The 22,947-nt window shown below is 32.8% G+C and overlaps 1 protein-coding gene across 4 annotated transcripts; it reads left to right on the top strand.

The window, feature by feature from the left end:
- The first annotated feature begins 1,644 nt into the window (after nt 1-1,644).
- LOC106456937 (aquaporin-9-like) lies at nt 1,645-21,772 on the top strand. Of its 4 annotated transcripts, none has more exons than XM_022382978.1 (8): nt 1,645-1,736; nt 3,877-4,188; nt 7,895-8,021; nt 10,512-10,649; nt 18,492-18,610; nt 18,795-19,012; nt 20,714-20,838; nt 21,533-21,772. In XM_022382978.1, the coding sequence occupies exons 2-8, from the start codon at nt 4,084-4,086 to the stop codon at nt 21,574-21,576; spliced, it is 876 nt and encodes a 291-aa protein (XP_022238686.1). In that variant the 5' UTR covers nt 1,645-1,736; nt 3,877-4,083; the 3' UTR covers nt 21,577-21,772. The 4 variants fall into 4 exon arrangements, with proteins under 4 accessions (XP_022238686.1, XP_022238691.1, XP_022238668.1 ...); XM_022382960.1 differs by lacking the exon at nt 1,645-1,736 and adding an exon at nt 2,169-2,192; XM_022382983.1 differs by lacking the exons at nt 1,645-1,736; nt 7,895-8,021 and adding an exon at nt 2,161-2,192.
- The last annotated feature ends 1,175 nt before the right edge of the window (nt 21,773-22,947 follow it).

Below are 22,947 nucleotides of genomic sequence, written 5' to 3'. Positions count from 1 at the left end.
TAGGCTGCAATAACAACCTGTGAAAAACACCTTTAAATGAGCAAATCTATTTTGGTAGATACTTTATAGAATATGAACAGAAGTACCCTCAACTTGTCCGAAGAGAAAAATTGTGGTAAATGTAAAGTTTGAGTTCATTCCAAAATTGCTCAATGGGTTTGAGATACTATAATCACTTTCACACTATTATAAACAGTAGAAGACAACATCAATGTTGTGAATTGTATCGATGTCATCTTAGAAGAGCTTTTGTTCAAAAATGTTTGATCAATAACAACGTTAAAATACATTCTATATGTCATTGATCATTCTAAAGTAATAAAAAAAACCTTCTGTATCAGAAATAACAACAACAAAACACACACACAAAACAAAACATTTATTCTTATCATTACAGCATCTGACAGTGTTGTAACAATATTGTATTGAACGTATTACACTTTTTCAGTCATTTATTGTTAACAGTTTGGGATTTAAGGAGTTAAACATTGATACTTGAATCCTTTTCACTTTTAATCAAATATGTAAATGGGCCACAATCTTTTATCTATTGCTCGTTCAAACACCTTTTCCTATGGTCAGTTAACAATGATTAGTAGCCACAGTTTTCCCTAGTAGATACTATTTTCCTGGGCTATTGGTAATTTTGACAGACTCTGATGATAAATTAATTTGAACAGACAGTAACAAAAATTGTATCTAACAACGGTATTTCTACTAGACTCGTACGCTCTATCATGCTCCTTTGAATCTTACAGATCTATGCTTTTCCTCAATGTATTGCAGACTACATTAATACCATTGTATTCTGCATGTACAAGACTCATGATCACATGGCCAGTGTCTTTTTCTTATGCAAGCACTTGAGCGTTTGTTGCACGAGTGCTTCAATAAAGTGACAATTCAATCTATCTATACTTTTTCAAAAGTAAGATATCGACGTAGTTGCATTATTTGTAAAGTTATTCCGAAAACTGGTTCAAAATGGATAAATTTTATAACAGTAGTTATAGCAAGAACGATGTCAAGAAAAACCTAAAATGAGACATTTTAAAAAGTGAAGCAAATATAGAAATATATATGATTCATTACTTACGACATCCTTAAATCCATGTCATGTAGTAATTACCACTATAGCGGCAATTAACGTATTAATCAAATATATTTTTATGGTCATTATTTCTGAGCTATATCTATTAAAAAATCCAATAATGTATATCAGCCAATGATAAATTAAACTGAGGTATGTGCATTATCATACTTAATTGTATTTGCTTATACAGTGGGGTAGGTAAGCAAAATATTAGTATGTGTTGTCCGTTTATCAGATGATATCTACTTGAAATATACCATAGCTTCGGATGGATCTACACTGTTGTAGTTTAGTCATCAGCATAATGGGAACCAGGCTGGTTATCATAATCTAAGGTGTGAGTTGAGTTCTTGTTGCAGCTGAGTCACTCTAAATCAAGTTCCTCAGTACTCCACGACCCCATTTTAGTGGTCACCGGTTTTATTCAACAAGTTTTATATGCTTACAGCAGTATAAGGTTCTCATTCTACGCAGAGGGGTTCTCGTGCACCTTGGACACCACCCCTAGGCTGTAGGTCACCTTGAGTGTTTTCCTATCAAAGATGTGTGTTGACTCCAACAATCTGCAGACTGTCTTGGCCTTAAAAGCCTGGTGAGAAACAGCGCCGATTCAGTGGAAGGAACATGAACTCAGGATAGTAACGTAAAGCAATACATCTACCTCTTCACGTAAATACTTTAGTGTTATGATATTTCCACACATGTTGTACACTTTTATATATACTTAGAGTACCTATAAACCCGAAGTGAAACGAAATCTGCTAAAAACTAACTACTACATATGTACAACATTCTCTACAAGTATTATTTCCGTATTTCACAAATGAATATTCCAGATCATGTCATATCTTTTCTCTTTTTGCATGTGTTAAAACACAACTAATAAGCACAGTATTCCCAACGTGGTCCATAATAACTTGTATAGGAGTACTTAAAGTAGTTAACACTACCTTTATTGTTTTATGATACGTTGGGGCCTTTAAGGGTATTGATGAGATTCATTCTTTTCAGACTACCTCCCCTCTGTGACTCAGCGGCAAGTCTGAAGACTGATAACGCTAAACATTGGGTTTCGGTACCCGCTGCGGACAGATCACAGGTAGTCCAGTTAGTAGATTTTTGCTTAACAGTAAACAATTAAGCCTCTTCAGATGAAACTAAACTGTCCACACAATTAATATTAGATATTTATTTGCTCAAATCAGTAACTTTTCGTCCAACATTATTCAAATAGTATTGTTACTTTCGTATAAATAGCAAAGGTGATTCTTATATTTAAGTTTTATTGAAGTTTTTAAAAGCAATTTGCTATCAGAGATTTTTTATAATTTTCAAAGTTACAAAACCAATATTTTTTTTAAACAAAAGTTCATATAGGGCTGCATTTCCGGCACACACTTTTTAGGATTGTAATAAAACATCTAAAAATTTAAGCTTCACTAATATAAACACATATTTTATTTTATTAATAGACTTAGAAACAGTAATATATGTTTCAGTTTAATGCTACAATTTTCTTTTGTTTTTTATTGTTCGGCGAGACGCAGTGGGCAATTTGTTTGTTTGAAGTTAAGCACAAAGCTACACAATGGGCTAGCTGTGCTCTGCACACCACGGGTATCGAAACCCGGTTTCTAGCGTTGTAAGTCCGCAGACATACCGCTGTGCCACTAGGGAGCGCGGTGGGCAAAATCTATCATTTTCAGTTAAAGATATAAAGTACAATAAGTTTTGACATTGATAAATTCCTTTCAACAAGTAATCTCCCTTTTTCTTTATGTTACCACTAAAAAACATTTTTGTAATTGACGAAATATAAACAGTTAAGTATTTCTGTTAATACCCGCCTCCTTTTAGATTTAAAGACGTAGCTAATTATGATCTATGGACTCAGAAGTGAGGAGATACAATGAAATATGAACTATTTTCACTGTGTTACCCCTTAATGTTGCCATTAAATGACAATTTAATAGTATACATGACAGAGCGAAGAATCAAGTTATTTTTAAATATTGTTACGAAAGGCTTTACAATAGTAGTATTCATAACATTTGTTTTTGCGTGTACGAAGATACACACTAGCAACCCAGAATTCTGCTAACGTTATAAATAAATTCATTGGATTTATGTAAAACATGATTTTATTTCTAGACCTTAAAAGGTATATCAGCTTACGGAATCGGAATTTTCAACCTGAGTGGCATGTTGTGAGCAAGTGGGCTGAGCAGTTAGGTCAGAGACCCCAAAGCCCATAATTTTGAACAATTGGCCAGAGGAAAGATAGCCAACCAGCCTTACCTGCCGCCACAAGGGCTTCGTTGTTTTTTTTTTAACAGAATAAAGGAATTGACTGTCATTTTTATAACGTACCCACAGCTAAAAGTACGGAGCGTATTCAGAGACATCAGGTCTCGAGCCTAAGATTATTCGATCCCCAACGAATATATTAAGTCACGTCCGACCTAAAACTATGCATTAAAATCAAAATCAAATATAAATTCAGCATAAAATCTATAATTGACGTGAACAATAAGTCGGGCAAATCAAGATTATTAGATTATAATAATGTTTGTATGATAAATATATGATATAATGAAACTATCTACGATTTGTTTTTTATCTCTACGAGGTTCCATTGTTAAGACCTATTCATGAAGGTTTATTTGGCTGCAAAGAGAAAGATAAGGAAATCATACATTATCTGTAATTAATAGAAGCACTAGTAAACAACAATTGTCGTTAGTGGTGTATGGGTAAGATATCATAGTCTGTACACTCAACAGATCCATAATCTAAAAAGCTGAAGAAGAAGTCTGTACACTCAACAGATCCATTATCCAAAAAGCTGAAGAAGAAGTCTGTGCACTCAACAGATCCATAATCTAAAAAGCTGAAGAAGAAGGTCATCATAACAAAGTTTTGGATAATTCAGTGCTATAATCCTTTCATTATAACCACATTTTCCAAATACAATTATATACATAACGACAATGGAAAATTACTTGCAGTTTCCCAACCTACTAACAAGGTTTCGAACAAGAAACGAAGCTGTAAGGATAGCTATAGCTGAATGTCTTGGAACAATGATTTTCGTGGTAAGCATATTTTTTAATTTCTTATTCTAGCAAAATAATGCATAAATATTTGTAAAGATCAACATTTTGGAAAGTTCAATACTTCTCTTGCAAAATAACGAAGTGACAGTATTAACAATATTTTAGATTTTATAGACAAAGAATATAATGGTACAGTTTATGTCAAAGGGCGCAATGTATAAAAAAATGAGGGATTGCAGTATGCATGCATGCACTTCTGGTCTTATAAAACAAACAAAGTAACGCCAAACTATTATATTTGAGACGTTTCAACTTCTAATATAAATATAAGTAGAAATATAAGCTCAAAGATATACACTAAATTTTCTGAACTACTTTGGTGTTGCATGCATTTGTTGTCACACGAAACTACTGTTATGCATTGTATGTATATATATATATATATATATATATATATATATGTATGTATATATATATATATATATATATACATATATATACATAAAATATGTATACATGTATTTCTTTGGTGTTGTTTCGTTTAAGTAGAATGTTAATTTAAAAGTGACAAATAGCACTTGTTATTGAACAAGTTTTTTTAAATATAGTATATATATATATATATGTATATACTGTTGTCTCTTATATTTTCATTCTGCCGGATGATGGCCCGAACAAATGTGTCCAAAACATATAGCAAAATAACTTTGTTTTGTGCAATAATAAATAACCTTGGTTTAAATGGCAAATTACTTTTATCAAATTAAATATGACATAGTTTATGAATAAACCAATTATTTCTCGCCTTATATATATTCAATCGTCTAGGCAAACACATGTGGTTTAAATTTCTTTTCAGAAATTATGATTATTTTTTTACCGAACGACTTCTTATTTTGTATCTGTACACATTTTTATTCTTTACAACAAAACTTTAGAATATCCTGCTACTTATGATCCTGTTATTTTGTGAAACGAAATATTTTATAACGCACTACATGTAGTCACAAAAATCATATTAGTAATTACACTTTACGTTATCTACTTCAGCAAAATTTTTTGTAGAAGTAAAAATTGAGGTCGGCAGGACTCAAACCAGTGACTATGACTTATTTTTAAGGTAGAGTGTCGTTCGAGAAAAAAATAGCATACCTATGGACCGTAAATTTCTATGCAAATCTGTATTCGTCAAAAGAGGCTAATAAGTTCCGTAAATTATTATTTTTTGTATTTAACATTGTTCAAAGTACATAAGAAGTATGAATATATTTGTCTAACTATACTGAATATAATAGCATGTCGAAATGTGACTTTCAGTCAATTTTTATATTCAGTTAAATTCTGTTGAGCTGCTATAGCGTATCTCTGTTACTTATCTTTATCTACTGTTGGAATCTTCCTCCCCTCAGGTCAATGAGTAAGAACAATTGACTATTCAAAACAAAACTACATATATGTGTTTATATATATATATTAAAAATAAAAATGAAATGTTTATACTTTTAATGTACATTATATATAGCACAAGGTAACTGAAAAGAAAGCATAAAAAAGCTATTCACTTCAACATAATCACTCAAACAAATGCATACATGCTTATCAAACATTTAAGTGCGTATTCTATTATTTTAGTTAGAATAGATCTTGACATCCTGATATTCTAGTACTTGGGCTTTGTTAAAGTAGCTAGTGACCTGTTGAAAATTTTACATCGCTATGTTTACAATAAAATGAGTAGAAACCTCCTGACAATTTCAAAACAATATGTAGGCTGAGCAAAGAAATCCTCTTACTTCGCTATGATTACAATAAAATTATAAGAAACCCTGAAAATGTCAAAAAAACATGTGGGCTAAGTAAAGAAATTCTCCTACACCGCTATGATTACAATAAAACAACTAGAAACCTCCTGAATATGTCAAGCAATATTTGGAATAAGTAAAGAAATCCTCCTACTTTGATACAGTTACAATAAAATTATTAGAAACCTCCTGAAAAGGACAGTATGTGGTCTGAATAAAGCATCACACAACAAACAAATTGTCTGTAAGAAAAAGTATTCTAATGTCGAAGAACTTTTATTTATATAACTAGGCTTTCTATCTATAGATGTAGTAGAGTTTAGATGGGTAACATGGTAATTTCGGTTCAACAACTCATATCTCTAAGCTTTATGATACTGTACATCATACCCTAAAAATACATAAGCAATATGACATTGAATTAACTGTTACAAAACTTCCTTTACCTTTCCTGAGAAAACATGCAGATTTATACATCTATAAGCATACATTAGAGTTGGGTTGACATAACTCCTTCAATACGAATTGTTCGTGTTTTGACGGAAATCAATGGTTGCTATAGTTTAATTTACACAATCTGTCTGGCTACTAAAATATGACATTATCATTAAATTTTAAACTACATCTCCAGCTTAGCCACTAGATGAAGTTATATCTTTCTGTTGACAGAGTAATCATGTGATGTGGCCTTTTTTTATGCAGATATTAGTGACTCCCTGTGGTTTGTGAGACAGCAAAAAAAAAACGTTCCCAGAAACAACAATTCAAACACCTGTTGTAAATACGTTAAAGTTCATATCAACAGTAAAATTAATAGCTTTTAGCGCTTTCTTTTATAATTTTGAATTGTTACATGCCGTTTCTTTCCCTCTTTAAAATAATAGTTACATTTATCACGAACTAAATAAGAACATGTTTCTATTAAATTTAGTAGACCCAATATAATATTATATAATGAATCTTTATTTATAATGATTGCTATTATATAGCCATTTACAAATTTATTCTTCAATGGCTTTCCTCTGTTTTATCACTTTCCATGGCTTCTTTAGCTTAAACTAACGAGAAACATGCATTTTTTTTGTTTTCGTATTTGAATTCCACAAATATCGTAATAACAAGTTCAGCTGCTCGACAGCATTAGAAACTAAACCATATTTAGTGAAACATTAAGCCAATTATACCGGTACAATAGTATGTGAGTTGAAATAATGGAGGAAATACAACATATACAAACAAACATTAATCGTTTCGATACGTGCGTTTGTTCGAACCATATCTGCAATTTCATGAAAACAAAATCTAAGAAGGAATTCATTTCGGAAGTATTATTTGCCACTCTACTGATTGAACTACAGTTAACAATGTATATTTTCGACAAATTCTTAATTCGCAAAGACTGCTAAATATTACTCACGCCCCCACTCAAATATTATCCAATTCTAAGTCTAGCTAAAACAATGTAAGCATTCAACCGACTTAAAAGACATCAATAACAATGACAACAACAACAAATCACATGTTTCTATTTCACTAAGATAAAATATAATTTTAAACATATTTATTGATTAGCGCCATCTAGTTTTAATTATTGAAAATAGTAACAATGAATTTGATATGTATATATATATATATATATTTAGATAAATTCTATCCTTATATAAATAACTAGCATTTAGAATAAGTGTTTCTTACGTGATAATATATAATATTAATATGATCGAAATAATGTTGGGAACCTCAATGCTTATGTGCTTTCTATTACAAGTTTAATTACAGTAACCCAGTAAATAACCGAGTCTTGATATTCTGGAATAAATCTATAATAATTGTGCTTACTCTTTATGTATTATCCATTCACGGATATCTGTATGGTGTAAGGTTTTATGAATCAAGAATTTGAATAAATGTTTGATTATTTATTTCTTTAAAATCCTTGCCAGCTGATTGGCGACTCTGTTGTAGCACAGTCTATACTTCCCGGGCCTCCTTACCTTACCTATATATCTGCGCCTCTAGGATGGGGACTAGCTCTTTTACTGGCTACTCTGGTTATTGGAGGAGTGTCAGGTACACAGGTTCCCATGTAATATTCAGTTTTTCTAAATGAGATATTTAAATGTTTTTGTATTTCATTCTTATCATTCCCCTTTCTTTTTATCTCAGTGAATGTTTTGTGAAATTAGTGACAAAAATACAACATTTCATAAAATATTCACGTGTAAACATAATAAAATGGTTCACAATAATGTAAATATAAACCTTTTGAAAATACGAAATATTTCATATTGTATATATAGAAATAAATCACATCCAATGATCAGTCCAATATTTATAAAATAAAATAGTGAAAAACAAATTGGAAGAGTATATTAGATACGCTATTCTGTTGGAATTGTAAAAATAGGAATTATATCATAAAATAAGTCAAGTTCTTTCTGTTAAATAGTTTGGTTGTTGGTAAGTATAAAATTATAGATGCTCTGCCAACCACGTGTATCGAAACCCGATTTTTAGTGTCATAAGCCCGCAGACTTAACGCTGAGAAACTAGAGGGGGGTTCATTTGATCTAATTATAATGTATTTAACTCAAATGTTGTATATCATCCTTTGACTTTGCATACAATTAAATTTATATAAGAACCTTTTGTAACTTGAATGATCGATTTTAATACGTGGATCGCTTTAAAGTTTTAGCTCAGATTAGAAACTTTTATACAGCTGAAGCTAACAGAAACAAATTATCACAGTTAAAACGTATGCTTCTCGCAATTCCCATTTAACTTCGTCCAAAATCGATAAGAAAACCTTTTTTTTTCTCAACACCCATCACTTCAAATGGAAGTTTTCGATAGAATATTAGCTGAAATATATATCACTGTTTGTTTTGTTAAGCACAAAGATTATTCTCAGTAAGCTTCGTTATTTTACAACAGGAAACTCATTGTCTCTCAAGTAACTATTACAAACAACGATTACAACTGAAAAGATATACACAAAGTGTTACAAACAACGTTTCACCAGGTTAAGAAATGTTTCATTATGCAAATGACAATAATAAGCAAAAGTAGTTAAAAGAAAACACAATTAATTCTATTTAATGGACAAGTTCAAATTGAATTCAATATTTTGAAAGTTTTATAACTATGTATTTGTTATTGTTTTTTACCTGATGAAACTTTGACAGATAGTTTAGGCAGAGTATTCATACTGAGTTGACTGTGAAATGTGTGGCAAATGCTTATCAGAGAACGTTGTATAAATATACTAGTGAGCATACAATCTACTTATGCAGCTCAAATGTAAAGAACGACGTTTCGAAACTCTTCCGCCATGAAGACGAACCTGAAGACGAACGGCGGACGACTTTCCGAACTTCGTCCTCTTAATTTCAGCTGCATAAGTAGATTGTACAGACACCAATATATTTATACAAGTGTTTCTTTCAGTTGTGTTTAATAATTGTTATTTATGTTCTCAGTTTTAGTTTTTGTAAATGGAAACTTTAAACTTCTAATTGGAATTCGTATATTACAGAATATGAAAGGAAGATGTTATAAGAAACATTTCAATGAAAACGTTTTGTTTTGAAACCTAGTGTTGAGCAAGAGGCCTTTCAGGAATGTTGTACTACATGACGTAGCATAATTGTTAATATGCACTTTTTCGGAACAATTAACGATGACCTAAGTAAAATTATTACCAAAGTTATCGTCAATTATTATCACACCTAATATCCCGAATTATTTATCTTTATTTTCAAATTCGCAAAATAATAAATAATTTATTTGCTCAATCTGTAAGGTGAAATTGTCAATCATTCTGTGATAATACTGAATACAATCAAATAAAAACACGTGCTTATTACGTTTAATTAATACTGTAAAAGTATGCTTCTTTCAGTTACCTTTTAAAAATATTGTTTGAAATCAATAAGAAAACCACTTTGCTTCATTCACCCAGTTCTACAGATGGAGGTTTTAGTTGGAATATTAACTGAAATATGGATTACTGTTTGTTTTGTTAAGCACAAACCCAAACAATGAGCTATCTGGGCTTTGACCACTCCGGGTATCGAAACTCGATTTCTAGCATTATAATTCCCTCAACTTACTGCTGAGCAATCGGGGGATATATATTACTAGCTGACGTAATCGTTTAAGATAAATGGAAAACCTAGGGTAACATAGGAGGTCAAGATATAAACGCCGACATTTCTGTGTAACTCTCCTGGCGGAGGATGGCTAGGGATACATGCGAGGTTTGGTGACAATATATCAAGTACTTCGTCGTTTATCAACGGACACACACACGGGTACTTTTGTCAAATAATGTTTTAGATATATATTATTTAATATGATGAGAAAATGGGAAGATACTTATAAAAACAGAAATATAATTAAGCCATTGTATACTTTCGTTATATATACTAAATTATAATAATAAAACCTTACCTATCTTGAAAGTTTCAAACCAAAGAGATGTTATGGGGTAAAATCTTCAGCACCGAAGAAGTAAGGGTTCATGTGTTATAGACATTGAAATTTTGATATTTACAGGTGCACATCTTAATCCAGCCGTTTCTCTAGCATACGCGACAGTAGGTAAACTTCGACTGAAAGAACTTCCTATTTATATGTTAGCACAATATCTTGGAGCTTTCTTGGGTGCTGTGTTGGTGTATTTTGTTTATAAAGGTGAGATTATGTTTTAAGTAAAATATTTTGCTCGTAAAATGAGCTATCATTGGACACTTGGTTTAAGGAAATAGTTATATTACAACTTACGGACTTGGATAAATTATGTCTTCTTTATCTATACCATTTTGTTTTTACTATAATCCAATCTCTTCTTACAAATTAATTTTAACTACAAAATTATTATTATAACTTAGTCAAAGTAAATGTTAGATATATATAACTGTTTCCGTTTAAATATAGCGCGAATGTTAAATTTAGTTATTTTTAGAAACGATAGTTTATCGTAGGTTTCTTTACATAACTGTGTTACGAATCATACATTGAATAGTTTAAGTTTTTCTCGCTGTTTCAATTGAGTATTATTGTGTCATATTAATACGTAATGGGTAGAACGTTCTAGGCCTCTGTCAGTCAACAAATACGCGTACAAAATGTTTTTCAAGTAAGATAGACAATTAATCATATAGATAGCCAGAGCTATATTGTGTGTTTGTGAGTTTAGCCGAGTTTAACTGTAAAGAGTGTATAGACTTTTTGAATGAAATTATCGCATATTGTATTGTACCAACAGAGTATAGAAGAATAATTTGTATTGTCAGTTGTGTTCTAAAGTAATTGAACAAACCTGTGTGGACTTTTGACGAAAAGAGACAATTATTTAAAGCTCTTGATACAATTGTAATAACCAAAAGTGTAATGTAAGTGAAATTATTACCGACTGTATTGTAACAACAGAGCAGAGGAGAATAATTCGTCTTGGCAATTGCGTTCTAAAATAAATGAACCATCCTGTGTGGACTTTGACGAAAAAAGACGATTATTGAAAGTTCTGATACAACTGTGCTGATTAACTGTGTAATGTATATATTTTTATATATGTTTGACCTGTTTTAATATATTATTTCAAAACAAGTAGATTGTGTGCTGTTTGTTTACTGTTGAAATTTATCGCCAACAAGTCTCAGACACCTGCTGTAATAAATCCTGTCCATCCATATATAAAAGCTTGACATTAGTGAGCCAGCCAAGATTATACAGTGATGAACAAAAGTAGAAGAAGACATGAACGATAGCAGAAACAGATCTATATACACACAGCTGTAGTGGTAGCGAAAATATTGTAGAGGTCACAACTATGCTATATAACCACGTCGACTGACTTTGATAAGTGGGTAGAGAGGGGCGAGCGACTTGGGCTCAAATATAGTTATCTAAGAGAGTTTGTTAAACAGAATCAAGAACTAGAGAGAGAGAAGAGTGCCAACAGAGAAGAGAGAATAAGAATAGAAATTGAGAAAGAAGAAAAGAAGAGACTGGAAATAGAGAGAGAGTGAATACGAGCACAAGAAGAAAAAGAAGAGAGAGAGAAAGGAAAGACTGGAAATAGTGAGAGTATGTGGGTATGACGTCAGAAGATGCCATAGTCCATGAAAAGTTAAAAGTGGCCTTGCTGAAATGCTATGAACTCACCAAAGAAGGTTTTCGTCAGAAGTTCAGAGAAGTCCAACCTGACACTGGATAACCTGTATTTCAGTTACTGGCATGCCTATGGCAATATTTTACAAGATGAACTGATATGGCCAATTATGAAGATAGTTTTGAAGGACTGGCAGATTTACTAATATGTGAACAGTTCATGATCACATGCTCTACTGGACGTGGAGAAGATGATCAAGCTGGAAGAAACGGTATATGGAAGCCATTGGTGGGAGTATAACTGGCAAATCTAATAATATCCAGTTAAAGTCGAAACCAGGGTGCCTGGCCAGAAGAAGAATGCACCAAAGGTTACAAGATGTCAACAGACAAATGGGAGAAGAGATGTTATGCTTGTTATAAAACGGAACACATTAGGAGGGGGTGCAAATCTGTCACCAACTAGCAACTGCAGATATCTCAACATAAAACAGCTGTAGCTACTTACAAAGATGGTGCTGGGAAGAAACAAGAAAAGAGTGACTGTCACCATGGATATTGCTGCAATAATAACTAGAATAGAGACAACTTATCAGATTCACCACAAGAAGGAAGTGCTATCATCATGATTGATCCGTGCATTATTGATGGTCAGCTCAACTTAGCAAGTGGGTCAACAGTGCCAGTGGTGATTGGAGCATGTGAAAAACATTGAGAGGTGCCAACAAACCACAACATGCCAGTAGATGAAGATTATATCGTGGATAAGAAAGACGCTGGGTGCAGCAGTAAGAACTAGTCTAGTATCTGATGACCAGATGACAAACAAGGTACATCTGTGTGTGCTGAATTAATGGGGCAGTGAAAAAGTTTCCCATAGTAAGAATAAAGGTGGCCAAACCATACTATATAGGAGACCTTGAGTCCATGTGTATGAAGGCATCAATCTATGACTTGGTGATTGGCAATATAGCAGGCAGTAGAAGTTTAGAGGAACCATACAGAAATGAGACTGGTGAGGAGTTTGAAGTGACCACAAGAGCTCAAGAAAAGAAGAGCAAACAAGACACCAAGTCCTTGCAAGTATCGAAACGTGACATCCCGAATGTGCGTCTACAGGAACTGAAGGAAGCACAGAAGAAAGACCCTTCACCAGATAAACTTTAGGACAGTTCCCGGGAGAAAGTCGAGCACAAGACCAAGGAGAAAGGGACTTACAGAATAGAGGACCAGAAGGGAGTGCAGTACAGATCTATCATGGAAGTTCTTCTGGGGATGTTAAGCAGATCATAGTGCCGACGAAGTATCTGACTCAAGTGATGCAGTACGCTCATGATTCGATTGGTAATAGGTATCTGTATATATAATAACATTAGAACTTGTCACTCCATCCCTTGAGAGAGATCCAAGTCATACAACATACTGTGGTAATAGGTGTGTATACATAATGACCTGAGAAAGGTTATTTCATCTTTTGAGAGTAACCCAAACCATACAACATATTGTTGTAATCGGTATATATAAACAATGACCTGAGAAAGTTTCACTCCATCCCTTGAGAGTCAGATGTCATTGGAGATGTGACCAGATTTTGTAGGTTATGTGACATGTGCCAAAGGACAATATCTAAAGGGAAGATAGCTAAGATGCCACTGTATGAGATGTCTCTCAGAGAAGAGTTGTTCAGCAGAGTAGCTCTGGTCTTGATCAGACCACTGTCACCCGTATCTGACAAGGGCTACAAGTATGTGCTTAGAGTAGTAGACTATGCAAAATTTTACCCAAAAGTCATAGCACTGCCAAAAATGGAGAGAGTAGCAGAAGCTTTCCTGGAAGTGTTATGCAGAATAGGCTTTCCAAAAGAAATCTTAGTGACAGAGAAACCCAGTTTACCTCAGAACTGGTGCAAGAGATGTCTAGACTCATCAGTACTAGGCAGCTTTTTACCACCCCGTACCCCCCAAATGTAATGGACTTTGTGAAAGAGTCAACCGAGTCTTAAAAATGTTAAGGGAGATAGATATGCCAAGAGAGACCACGTGACTGGGACAGGTACCCGCAGGCAGTGTTATTTGCTTACCAAGAAGTCTCACAAGCAAGTACAGGATTATCACCCTTCGAGTTACTGTATGGATGAAAAGTATGAGGTCTGATGTATATATTAAAAGAACTGTTGACAGAAGAAGAGTCAGAAGTGACGAACACAAACCAGTATGTGTTACACTTCAGAAGCTGACTGGAGGAGACCTGTCAACCTGCTCAAGAGAGTTTGCATGTTGCTAAATGCAGTCAGAAGCACTTGTATGACAAGAAGGCCTAGGATCGACATTTCAAGGTCTGACAAAAGATCTTGGTTCTTCTACACACAGACAACAAATAACTCACCCTGCAGTGGAAGGCATAACAGCACGAGGACCAATGCAGATATTGAAAGAACTGTTGACAGGAGAAGAGTCAAAAGTGATGAACACATACCAGTATGTGTTACACCTCAGAAGCCGACCGGAGGAGACATGTCAACCTGCTTAAGAGAGTTTGTATGCTGTTCTAGGCAGTCAGAAGCACTTCTATGAAAAGAAAGCCAAAGATCGACATTTCAAGGTATGACAAAAGGTCTTGGTTCTTCTACCCAAAGGCAACAACAAATTCATCCTGCAGTGGAAGGAAACTTTCGAAGTGCAGGAATTGATCAACAGAATGGACTAATAGATTAAAGTGGATGGGAAGACGAAGGTCTATCATGCCAATATGTTGAAGAGGTACTTTGAGAGGGAATAAGATCTAATGGGTGCGGGTATTGAAGCACAGATGGACATTGCAGGCGTGGCTGTCATAGACGCAGAACCTGAAGACAGCAACTTTGTCATAGAAGATCAATTAGTCCTAAGACTGTAGGTTGGAGATGAGATGTATACAGACATTAACATCACTGAAGAACTGACTGGTAAGCAGAACAAAGAGCTATAAGATCTACTCTGCCAGCATCCAGATGTCTTCACAAATATATCAGATATGAAAGACTTTGTGCAAAACAAGATGGACACCATGACGAAGAATCCAGTACAGGTGAAGCCCTACCAGATGCCTTATGCAATGAGAAACTAGATCAAACAAGAAGTGGAGGCAATGTTAGAAACTGGAATCATCGAGCTCCCAAATTCAGCCTATTGTTCACAAGTGGTAATCATGAAGAAGAGAGATGGCTCAAACCACTTCTGTATAGATTTCTGAAAACTGAACCTCATGACGAAGTTTGACTCCAAATCTACTGGCAACCCAAAGGTTACCATGGTGAAATTAGATGAGGCCAAGTTTTTCCAAGACTGACCTCAATAAAGGTTTTGGCAGATCCCAATGGAGACAGAGTCTAAAGAGAAGAAAGCTTTTATGACACCATACAGATGCTACTAGTTCAAGAGGATGCATTTGGGTTAGTCCACTCAGCAGTAACTTTGAACTGCATGATGAGGAAGATGTTGCACAAAACCATCAACATTGAGCTTTATGAGGACGACATTCTGACCCATGCACCTAGATAACAATACCGACGGAAGAAGCCCAGAGAGCTGTTTGAATGATTTAAGGCAAAAGGTTTGACCATCAGACCATCTAAGTGCTACATTGGTTATTCTGTGCTGGACTTTGTTGCACACAAGGTGGTTGACCAACAGATAGCCATGGAAGAAGAAAAGCTAACATGCATACAAGACGCACCAGCTCCAACATCCAAGCAGCAAGCTAGATCCTTCCTGGAGTTAGCGGGATACTACAGGAAGTTCATCCCAAACTACACTGAAATCGCTGCACCACTGACATACATAACCAAGAAAGATCAAGCCAACAAGGTGAAGTGGGAACAATCACAGCAGATGGCATTGCTAGAGCTGAAGAACATGTTAGGAAGTTCGCCAATACTTAGAATGCCAGACTTCAACACACCATTCATTGTTCAGACCAATGAATCATATTGAAATTGGAGCCGGACTTCTGCAAGAGCATAAAGTCAGACTGATTTTAGTAATGTACATCATGTACAGAGAAGAACTACTCTGTGATTGATTGAAAGTGTCTGGCTATCATACTTGCCATCCAGAAATTACGTAACAACCTCTACAGGAAGGAGTTCATCATCCAGACAGACTGTCAGCAAACTGCTTACATCCAGAGATGCAAAATTGACAGTACGAGGAGTAGGAGGTGGGTGTTTTGCATTGTAAACATTAAGGAGACTGAAAATGTCGTGCAGACTGTATGGGTAGACTTTGTGCATGAACTGAAAATAGTATTTGTATATAGTATAAAAGTATTGTAAATATTTTTCTTGAAGAGAGTCTTATTGTTAGATATATAGAAATGTTCCCGTTCAAGTATAGTGCGAGTGTAAAATTTAGTTATTTTTCGAAGCGAAAATTTATTGCAGGTTTCTTTACATAACTTTGTACAAACCATACGTTGTGTAGTTCAATTTTTGGGAATTAGCACTTGTTGTATTATTACATCATGTTACCAGAAATGTCTAAGTTTTTATTGTTGTTTCAATTGGGTATTATTGCACCATATTATCGCAAAGCATGTAGAACGTTCTAGGCCTCTGCCAGTCTGTAAATATACATACAAAATGTAGGTCATTTAAGATAGACAGTTAGTTAGTTATATAGATAGCTAGAGCTAAATTGTGTATTTATGAGTTTTGACATAAAGAGCGTATAGTGGCGCTTATTTTAAAAGTGAAATTATCACAGACTGTAACAACAGAGTAGAGAACAATAATTTGTCTTGTCAATTGTACTCTAAAGTAATTGAACCAGCCTGTATGGTCTTTGACGAAAACGAGACAATTATCTAAAGCTCTGGATACAACCGTGCTGGTTAACTGTGTAACGAATATTTTTGTATACGCTTAACTTGGTTTAATAAATTATCTCAAAAGAAGTGGATTTTGCACTGTTTGCATATTGTCGACATTTATTCCCAAGAAGTCACAGACACCTACTGTAAAGATTTTTGCCCATCCACGTATAAAAACCTGACAGTAAATTATATTTTTATTGCTTTCTCGTTGTGATAATATTACTGCATTTATAATCTATAATCTGACTAGCACACTTTACATGGAAAAAAACAAAACAAAAAAAAACCGTTAAGACAGAATAAAGGAAACAGCCATGTGAAGATGTGATATGCGCAAAAAATTGCCAAGCTCTGTAAATATTATATTATAATATATAAAATATATAAAAATATTATAACTCCTAAATACAAGGACGTTCCAACTGTAATATTTATTGTTGGCTGGTAAGAAAGCTGTAAGAAAGCTAGCTGCAAGTGTAATGATAACATCATTTACACTAGAATTATGAATCTTGTTAATTACTACTAGTTATTTAAAATACTTATAAAAGCTGATACATTGTACTCCGTTTGAAACTATGTCACCTCAGTAAAATTGGTTAACAGTATTGTTTTTGTTTTCCAGCTATCATGTAATAAAAACGAAGCATAAGAAAGAAGAACAAGAAATTCAAATCTTTTGCTATTATATTTACAGACATTCTCAGAATTTGTGACTCAGTCATTACATAAATATTGTTATTAAAGGAAACATTATATAATATTGTAAAGTTCTGATGACCTATTGAGGAGGTATTTCGATGAATAATCCGAGCCATCCCTACATAGGCAGTGGTACCACCTGCCTGATAAGGTGTTGTACCCTTATAGTATTTATTCCTTATGGTTACAATATGTTTTGCCTAGTCAACAACAACAAAAAAAGGTCAATAGTTTTGCTGCTTTTTAACAAATTATATCTCTTAATCTGTAACAGATATAAAATTACCATTTTTGTGTTAGAGTGTTTAGATCCGTTCAGAAGCACAACAACAGTAGTTTATAGCGTTTAGAAAAACTGTGGCAATACCTCAGATTTGGACAAGTATCAGGGACTGTATATATAGTTGCAGTAGTGTGTTTTGTCTTGGCTGGATTCGGTACTGTGTCTCTAGATTATTATTTAAGAATTATTGGTAGTGGTGTTTCTGTTTACCCAAAGTGTATTATTCACAGAGACGTATTGAAATCAACCCTTGAGTGATATTCATACATACTTAACCAACGTTACCAAGTATTCGACTTTTGATAAGTAATTCGTTGTTTCTCATGAAAGCTTACATAAAATGACTACCCTGTGGAATCTATCTAATAACAGGATTTTATTAGAATAATTAATGAAAAGCAGTTACTGTGAGACGTGTCATATGCTTTAATATAATGATGTTTTATCATGGTTCCACAATATCATCTATTTACATTATTTAAGACATTAGTTACAATGACGAGTGTCACTATTTGCTTTGCGAGTTTTCTCTTAGAAAAGAACGTTGTTCATAAATTAATCCCTCCCTTTATGTATACATATTTTAGACGCTATTTATGCAGTAGGGAAACCTGGTGTATGGGAGAATTCAGGAGAAGTGACAGCGATGGTCTTTGCATGTTATCCATTTAATGAAGTTTCAAGCGGAAGGTGTTTTGTGGATCAGGTAAGCCTCCTGTTAGATTTTGCTTAATTTTAATACATTGTATTTAAATCTACAGTTAAATATGACTACAGGCCTGATGAACATAGACGACTTTGAGTATCCTTGAATTTTTTCAGTCGAATGAGTTTTTAAAACGTATTGTTCCAGGTTGTTGAAGATATAAGAAAGAAAAACTTTTTTCCAGGTCGTATCGACAGCACTACTATTACTGGCAGTAGCTGCTATTTCAGATAAGAAAAACATGGCAGTACCACGGCCTGCTCAACCGTTTGCAATATCTCTCTGTTTAGTAGGGATAATTTACGGTTTTCTAATGAACAGCGGCGCTCCTCTTAACCCTGCCAGAGACTTAAGCCCCAGGATATTTACAGCAATGGCTGGTTGGGGAAAAGAAGTCTTTAGGTAATTGTTTTTTTTATTTTGTTGCTTATACCTTTTTGACTATGAGATAAATGTAGATATTAATTAATTTGTTTGTAATTAAGCACAAAGCTGCACAATGGGCTATCTGTGCTCTGTTTACCACGGGTATCGAAACCCGGTTCTAGCGTTGTAAGTCCGCATTAATTAGTAGAAAATGTTTTTGGAATGTAAAAAAAAAGAAGAAACTATAAAAAATGTGTGATTTCTAACAATTATGAGTAAAACTGATAAATTCCAAGCATTACCAGTTAAAAAAAATAAATAAATCCAGAACCACCAAATTTCATAGAGCGACAGCTGTTATACAATTACATGTACCAACTTTGTACTTGAAATTAATAAGTTCTTATAAAACTAAGAGTTTGGAAAACATGGAAACTATATTTTTGTTGTTATGACTATACCTGAGTTATTGTATATTTTGGTAATACATGTACGTATTTCAATAGAACTTTGGTTCCTGACATAGATAGACAAATATTCTATTGAAACTTGTACAAAATAATTTTATTGTGAAATTTTAATCTGCTTTTTTATCTTACACGTTACCTAATACTATCATACCAAAATAGTAGGAAAACAGTTTAACAAATTGTCTTAACTGAAACCATAAAATTTTCTCAATGCTCTAACACAGCATATAGTAGTACAGTTTCCAGATAGCTATAAAAAGATTTTGACCCCTTTGTCTCTTGTGCACTAGATCCTTATAACATTTAACACATCATTTAATTAAACAATTTAACATCTAGTGAAATGTCTTAGATATTAACTGTTTCCCGCACGTTTTTTCCCGTTATCTGTATCAAGACGAAATTGTAACTAATAATGTTTAAGATATGTTATTTAATAATATTAAAAAAACATAAATATGAAATCGGATCAAACCTTGATTTTGTATTTATAACAAAGTTACTAAGATTATCTGCTGCCGTTCCTTATTTTAAATAACTGACCATAAAGAAGGCAGCTAGTAATTAGCACCCTATATACTAAGGGACTGTTACTTTTATAATCAACCCACAGTTTAAAGTGTGGTGAATACACTGTGATACTGTATGGATTTGAACCAGGCTATCCACCTCCAAAATCCAGAGCTTTATTACAGAACCATCCTGCGCCCTTTTAAGTGAAAAAAACGTATTTGTATACTGACTTTACCAATTCTTTTCTTATTCATAAAAGGAAGTACATGTTTATGTTCTAACACGACTGGTACAGTGAATTAAAGTGTAAATATATTATGATATTCGCTGAAAAAATTAACCTTGAGGATAAGACATAAAAACGGCATTTACGTAAGATAGATATTGTATAGCCTTCTCAAAATGTTTAACTTTAAATATGATTCAAAACAACGTGAAATATTTGTGCAAAACTGATTTGTAAGCGTCTTTTATACCACTACTAAAATTTTAATAGGATTACCGACTTTTGAACGTTATGAGATTTTAGATACGAGGTGATTTCTAAAAGAAAAAAAAAACAACAGCTTTTTTTCTTTTCAAAGTTTTACACTTAATCACGAACGTTAAAGATGGTTTTATTGTTTGAATTTCAATATCTCACAATTAGTATTTAAATCCGAATCGGTAAACGTAGAAAACATGTTCTATTTTCCACTTTTAAAAAGAGCTCTGAATGTAATGTGTGAGACTAAATGAATATAGGTATATTTAGTTACCGTGATTACAACTGGTTCTGGGTACCAATCATCGGACCTCATTTGGGAGCAGTTATTGGGATATGGATTTACAAAATAGCGATTGAAATACAATGGCCTACAGAAACCAGAATAGAAGAAGGTAAAGGAATAACTCTCTTCACATGTTTATAAACATTAATAATCAAAATAGTCTGTTATAATTTTTAAGGTTTACTAATTTTACTTTTTCATATTTTAGTTAGTATAGTATCCTTGTCAATAAACTTAAGCCTGTTACAGGCTTTAAACATGAATCATCAACAGTTTTTTTAGATTTCACTATTTGTGAAGGAATAAACAAATGTTGTATATTTAGTGATTAACTTCTTTCTTATAGAATTATGTCAAAAACTGAACAAGTTAAAACTAAATAAGTTATAAAAGAGCATTCATTTCTGCAGGACTCTTTAAACATGCCATTAAGATTTTAAAACTGAAAACACATTTTAACAAAACTTGTTTTTATGTTAATATCCAATTAATAATGACATTAAATCAAATTAACTTGTAATATGTTTCATAATTTAAGTATGGATTTATACATGTCATGGAGGGGGTATTATTTGACTTTTGTATATTCTCTTTGTACTGTAAACAAGTAATTTCCTTAAAAAAGTAATTTTGTAAGTCAATAATATTCTAATGTACAATGACAAGCCTGAAAATTTACTATATTTCACAGTTTATCTAAAAAGCTATTTAATATAATACGAAGTAATTTATAATATTAAGAATATAAATAGATAACAAGTAGGATTGAGGATGTTTTTATACATCTTAATACTTTTTTTTAGACTTACAGATGGAAAATCCTTTTGAAAGACAGGAGTCCACGTGATGTCGAAGCAAAGGAACATGCCAAAAACAACTTCATTGTTATTGTATTTGTAGTTACATATATCTTTGATAGAACACCAAAATCAGAAATATCACTTTTCCTGAATGACTATTTAAATAATTCTTTCATTTTTACCTCCAATATATCTTTTCTGACAAATGAAATGTATAGCAGTAATGATTTATCAAATAAAAGAATCATAGAAAAAAAAGATAATTTTAATATTTAGCTTATCACTCACAATGGATCTGAAACGCGCAACATCGTAAATCATGGACTTTGTATTACTGAGTTATTATGCTTCACAAGTAATTCAACTCAATGTTTTTTGGAAAGTTGGATAATTAATGCAATTATCTTTATTTTGCTAAAGCGTATGCATTTCAAATAATTTTAATCAAATATCTCTTTCGAAATTTTATTGTGACTTTAACAAATGTTCTACATTGTTAATTGATTCATTCTTTTTGAAGTGACGATATATTGGTTTAGTGCTATATTCGTATCCAATAACATCAAATATACCCATATTATTTTTCCCTCAAACTGTAAGCTCAATATGTTGTGTCCGCATTGTTTAACTTAACAATTAAATTAATAATTTATTCACTTAGTTTATCTTTTCATAGCTCTGCTGAATTATTTATGAATCGAGTTAATTAATTCTTTTTATGGCAGTAATGCTATTGCAAAATGTATAAAATTGACCGTTCACAATACTTGTTAATCGATACACGAGATAATTTGGCAACTGGTAGAAATAATTTTACAAAAAATAATTTCGAGAAGTAAATAATATTAAAAAAAAACTTTGAAGTTACTAACGTTTCGTATGTCCTAACCACTGTTTTTAGTTAACGGAAGATAATTATAAAATATAATATTAATGAATATTATATATTGTTAAATAAAATATCTAGCCTTTGATAATGATATGGATATTTGTTAATAATTTTAAACTTACAGAAGTAAAAGAATATTTATATACTCTAAATGAAGAAATTGGTTAAAGAAAACCTCGGGTTTAGCTCTCCATGGTGGCTGAGTTTACAGAATCTTGGTGGATAAATGCTTTCATCTAAATCCAAATTTAACAAAATTTAGACAATAAAAATTTTTCAACACTATATTAAACTTTTTTTTAAAAAGTTACAGTTATCAGTTATGAAGATTACTCTGATGTCGTAACGCATCCTAATGATATTGCAAAGAGTTGTTTGACATGACAAAATTATTAGGTCGTCAAGATGAAAAAAACCTGAACAACTTATATATCAAAACAAAACATTCATTAAATAGAATAGTATCCATTCTTATCGATGATGCTTTTCCATCTTACAATCAGGTTGTTAATGCCCTTATTAAAGGACT

This window comes from Limulus polyphemus, unplaced genomic scaffold (assembly GCF_000517525.1).
Source record: "Limulus polyphemus unplaced genomic scaffold, Limulus_polyphemus-2.1.2 Scaffold13, whole genome shotgun sequence".
Classification (NCBI taxonomy): domain Eukaryota; kingdom Metazoa; phylum Arthropoda; class Merostomata; order Xiphosura; family Limulidae; genus Limulus; species Limulus polyphemus.
The sequence above is the reverse complement of the archived record's forward strand: the minus strand, read 5'-3'. Positions and strand labels throughout refer to the sequence as shown.

Excerpts from the sequence above, each read along its gene's own strand:
- LOC106456937 (XM_022382978.1), top strand. The coding sequence starts at position 4,084 with ATGGAAAATTACTTGCAGTTTCCCAACCTACTAACAAGGTTTCGAACA. Across the intron at positions 18,611-18,794 it reads GAAGGTGTTTTGTGGATCAG|GTCGTATCGACAGCACTACT; the intron begins GTAAGCCTCCTG and ends ACTTTTTTCCAG. Across the intron at positions 20,839-21,532 it reads AGAAACCAGAATAGAAGAAG|ACTTACAGATGGAAAATCCT; the intron begins GTAAAGGAATAA and ends ACTTTTTTTTAG.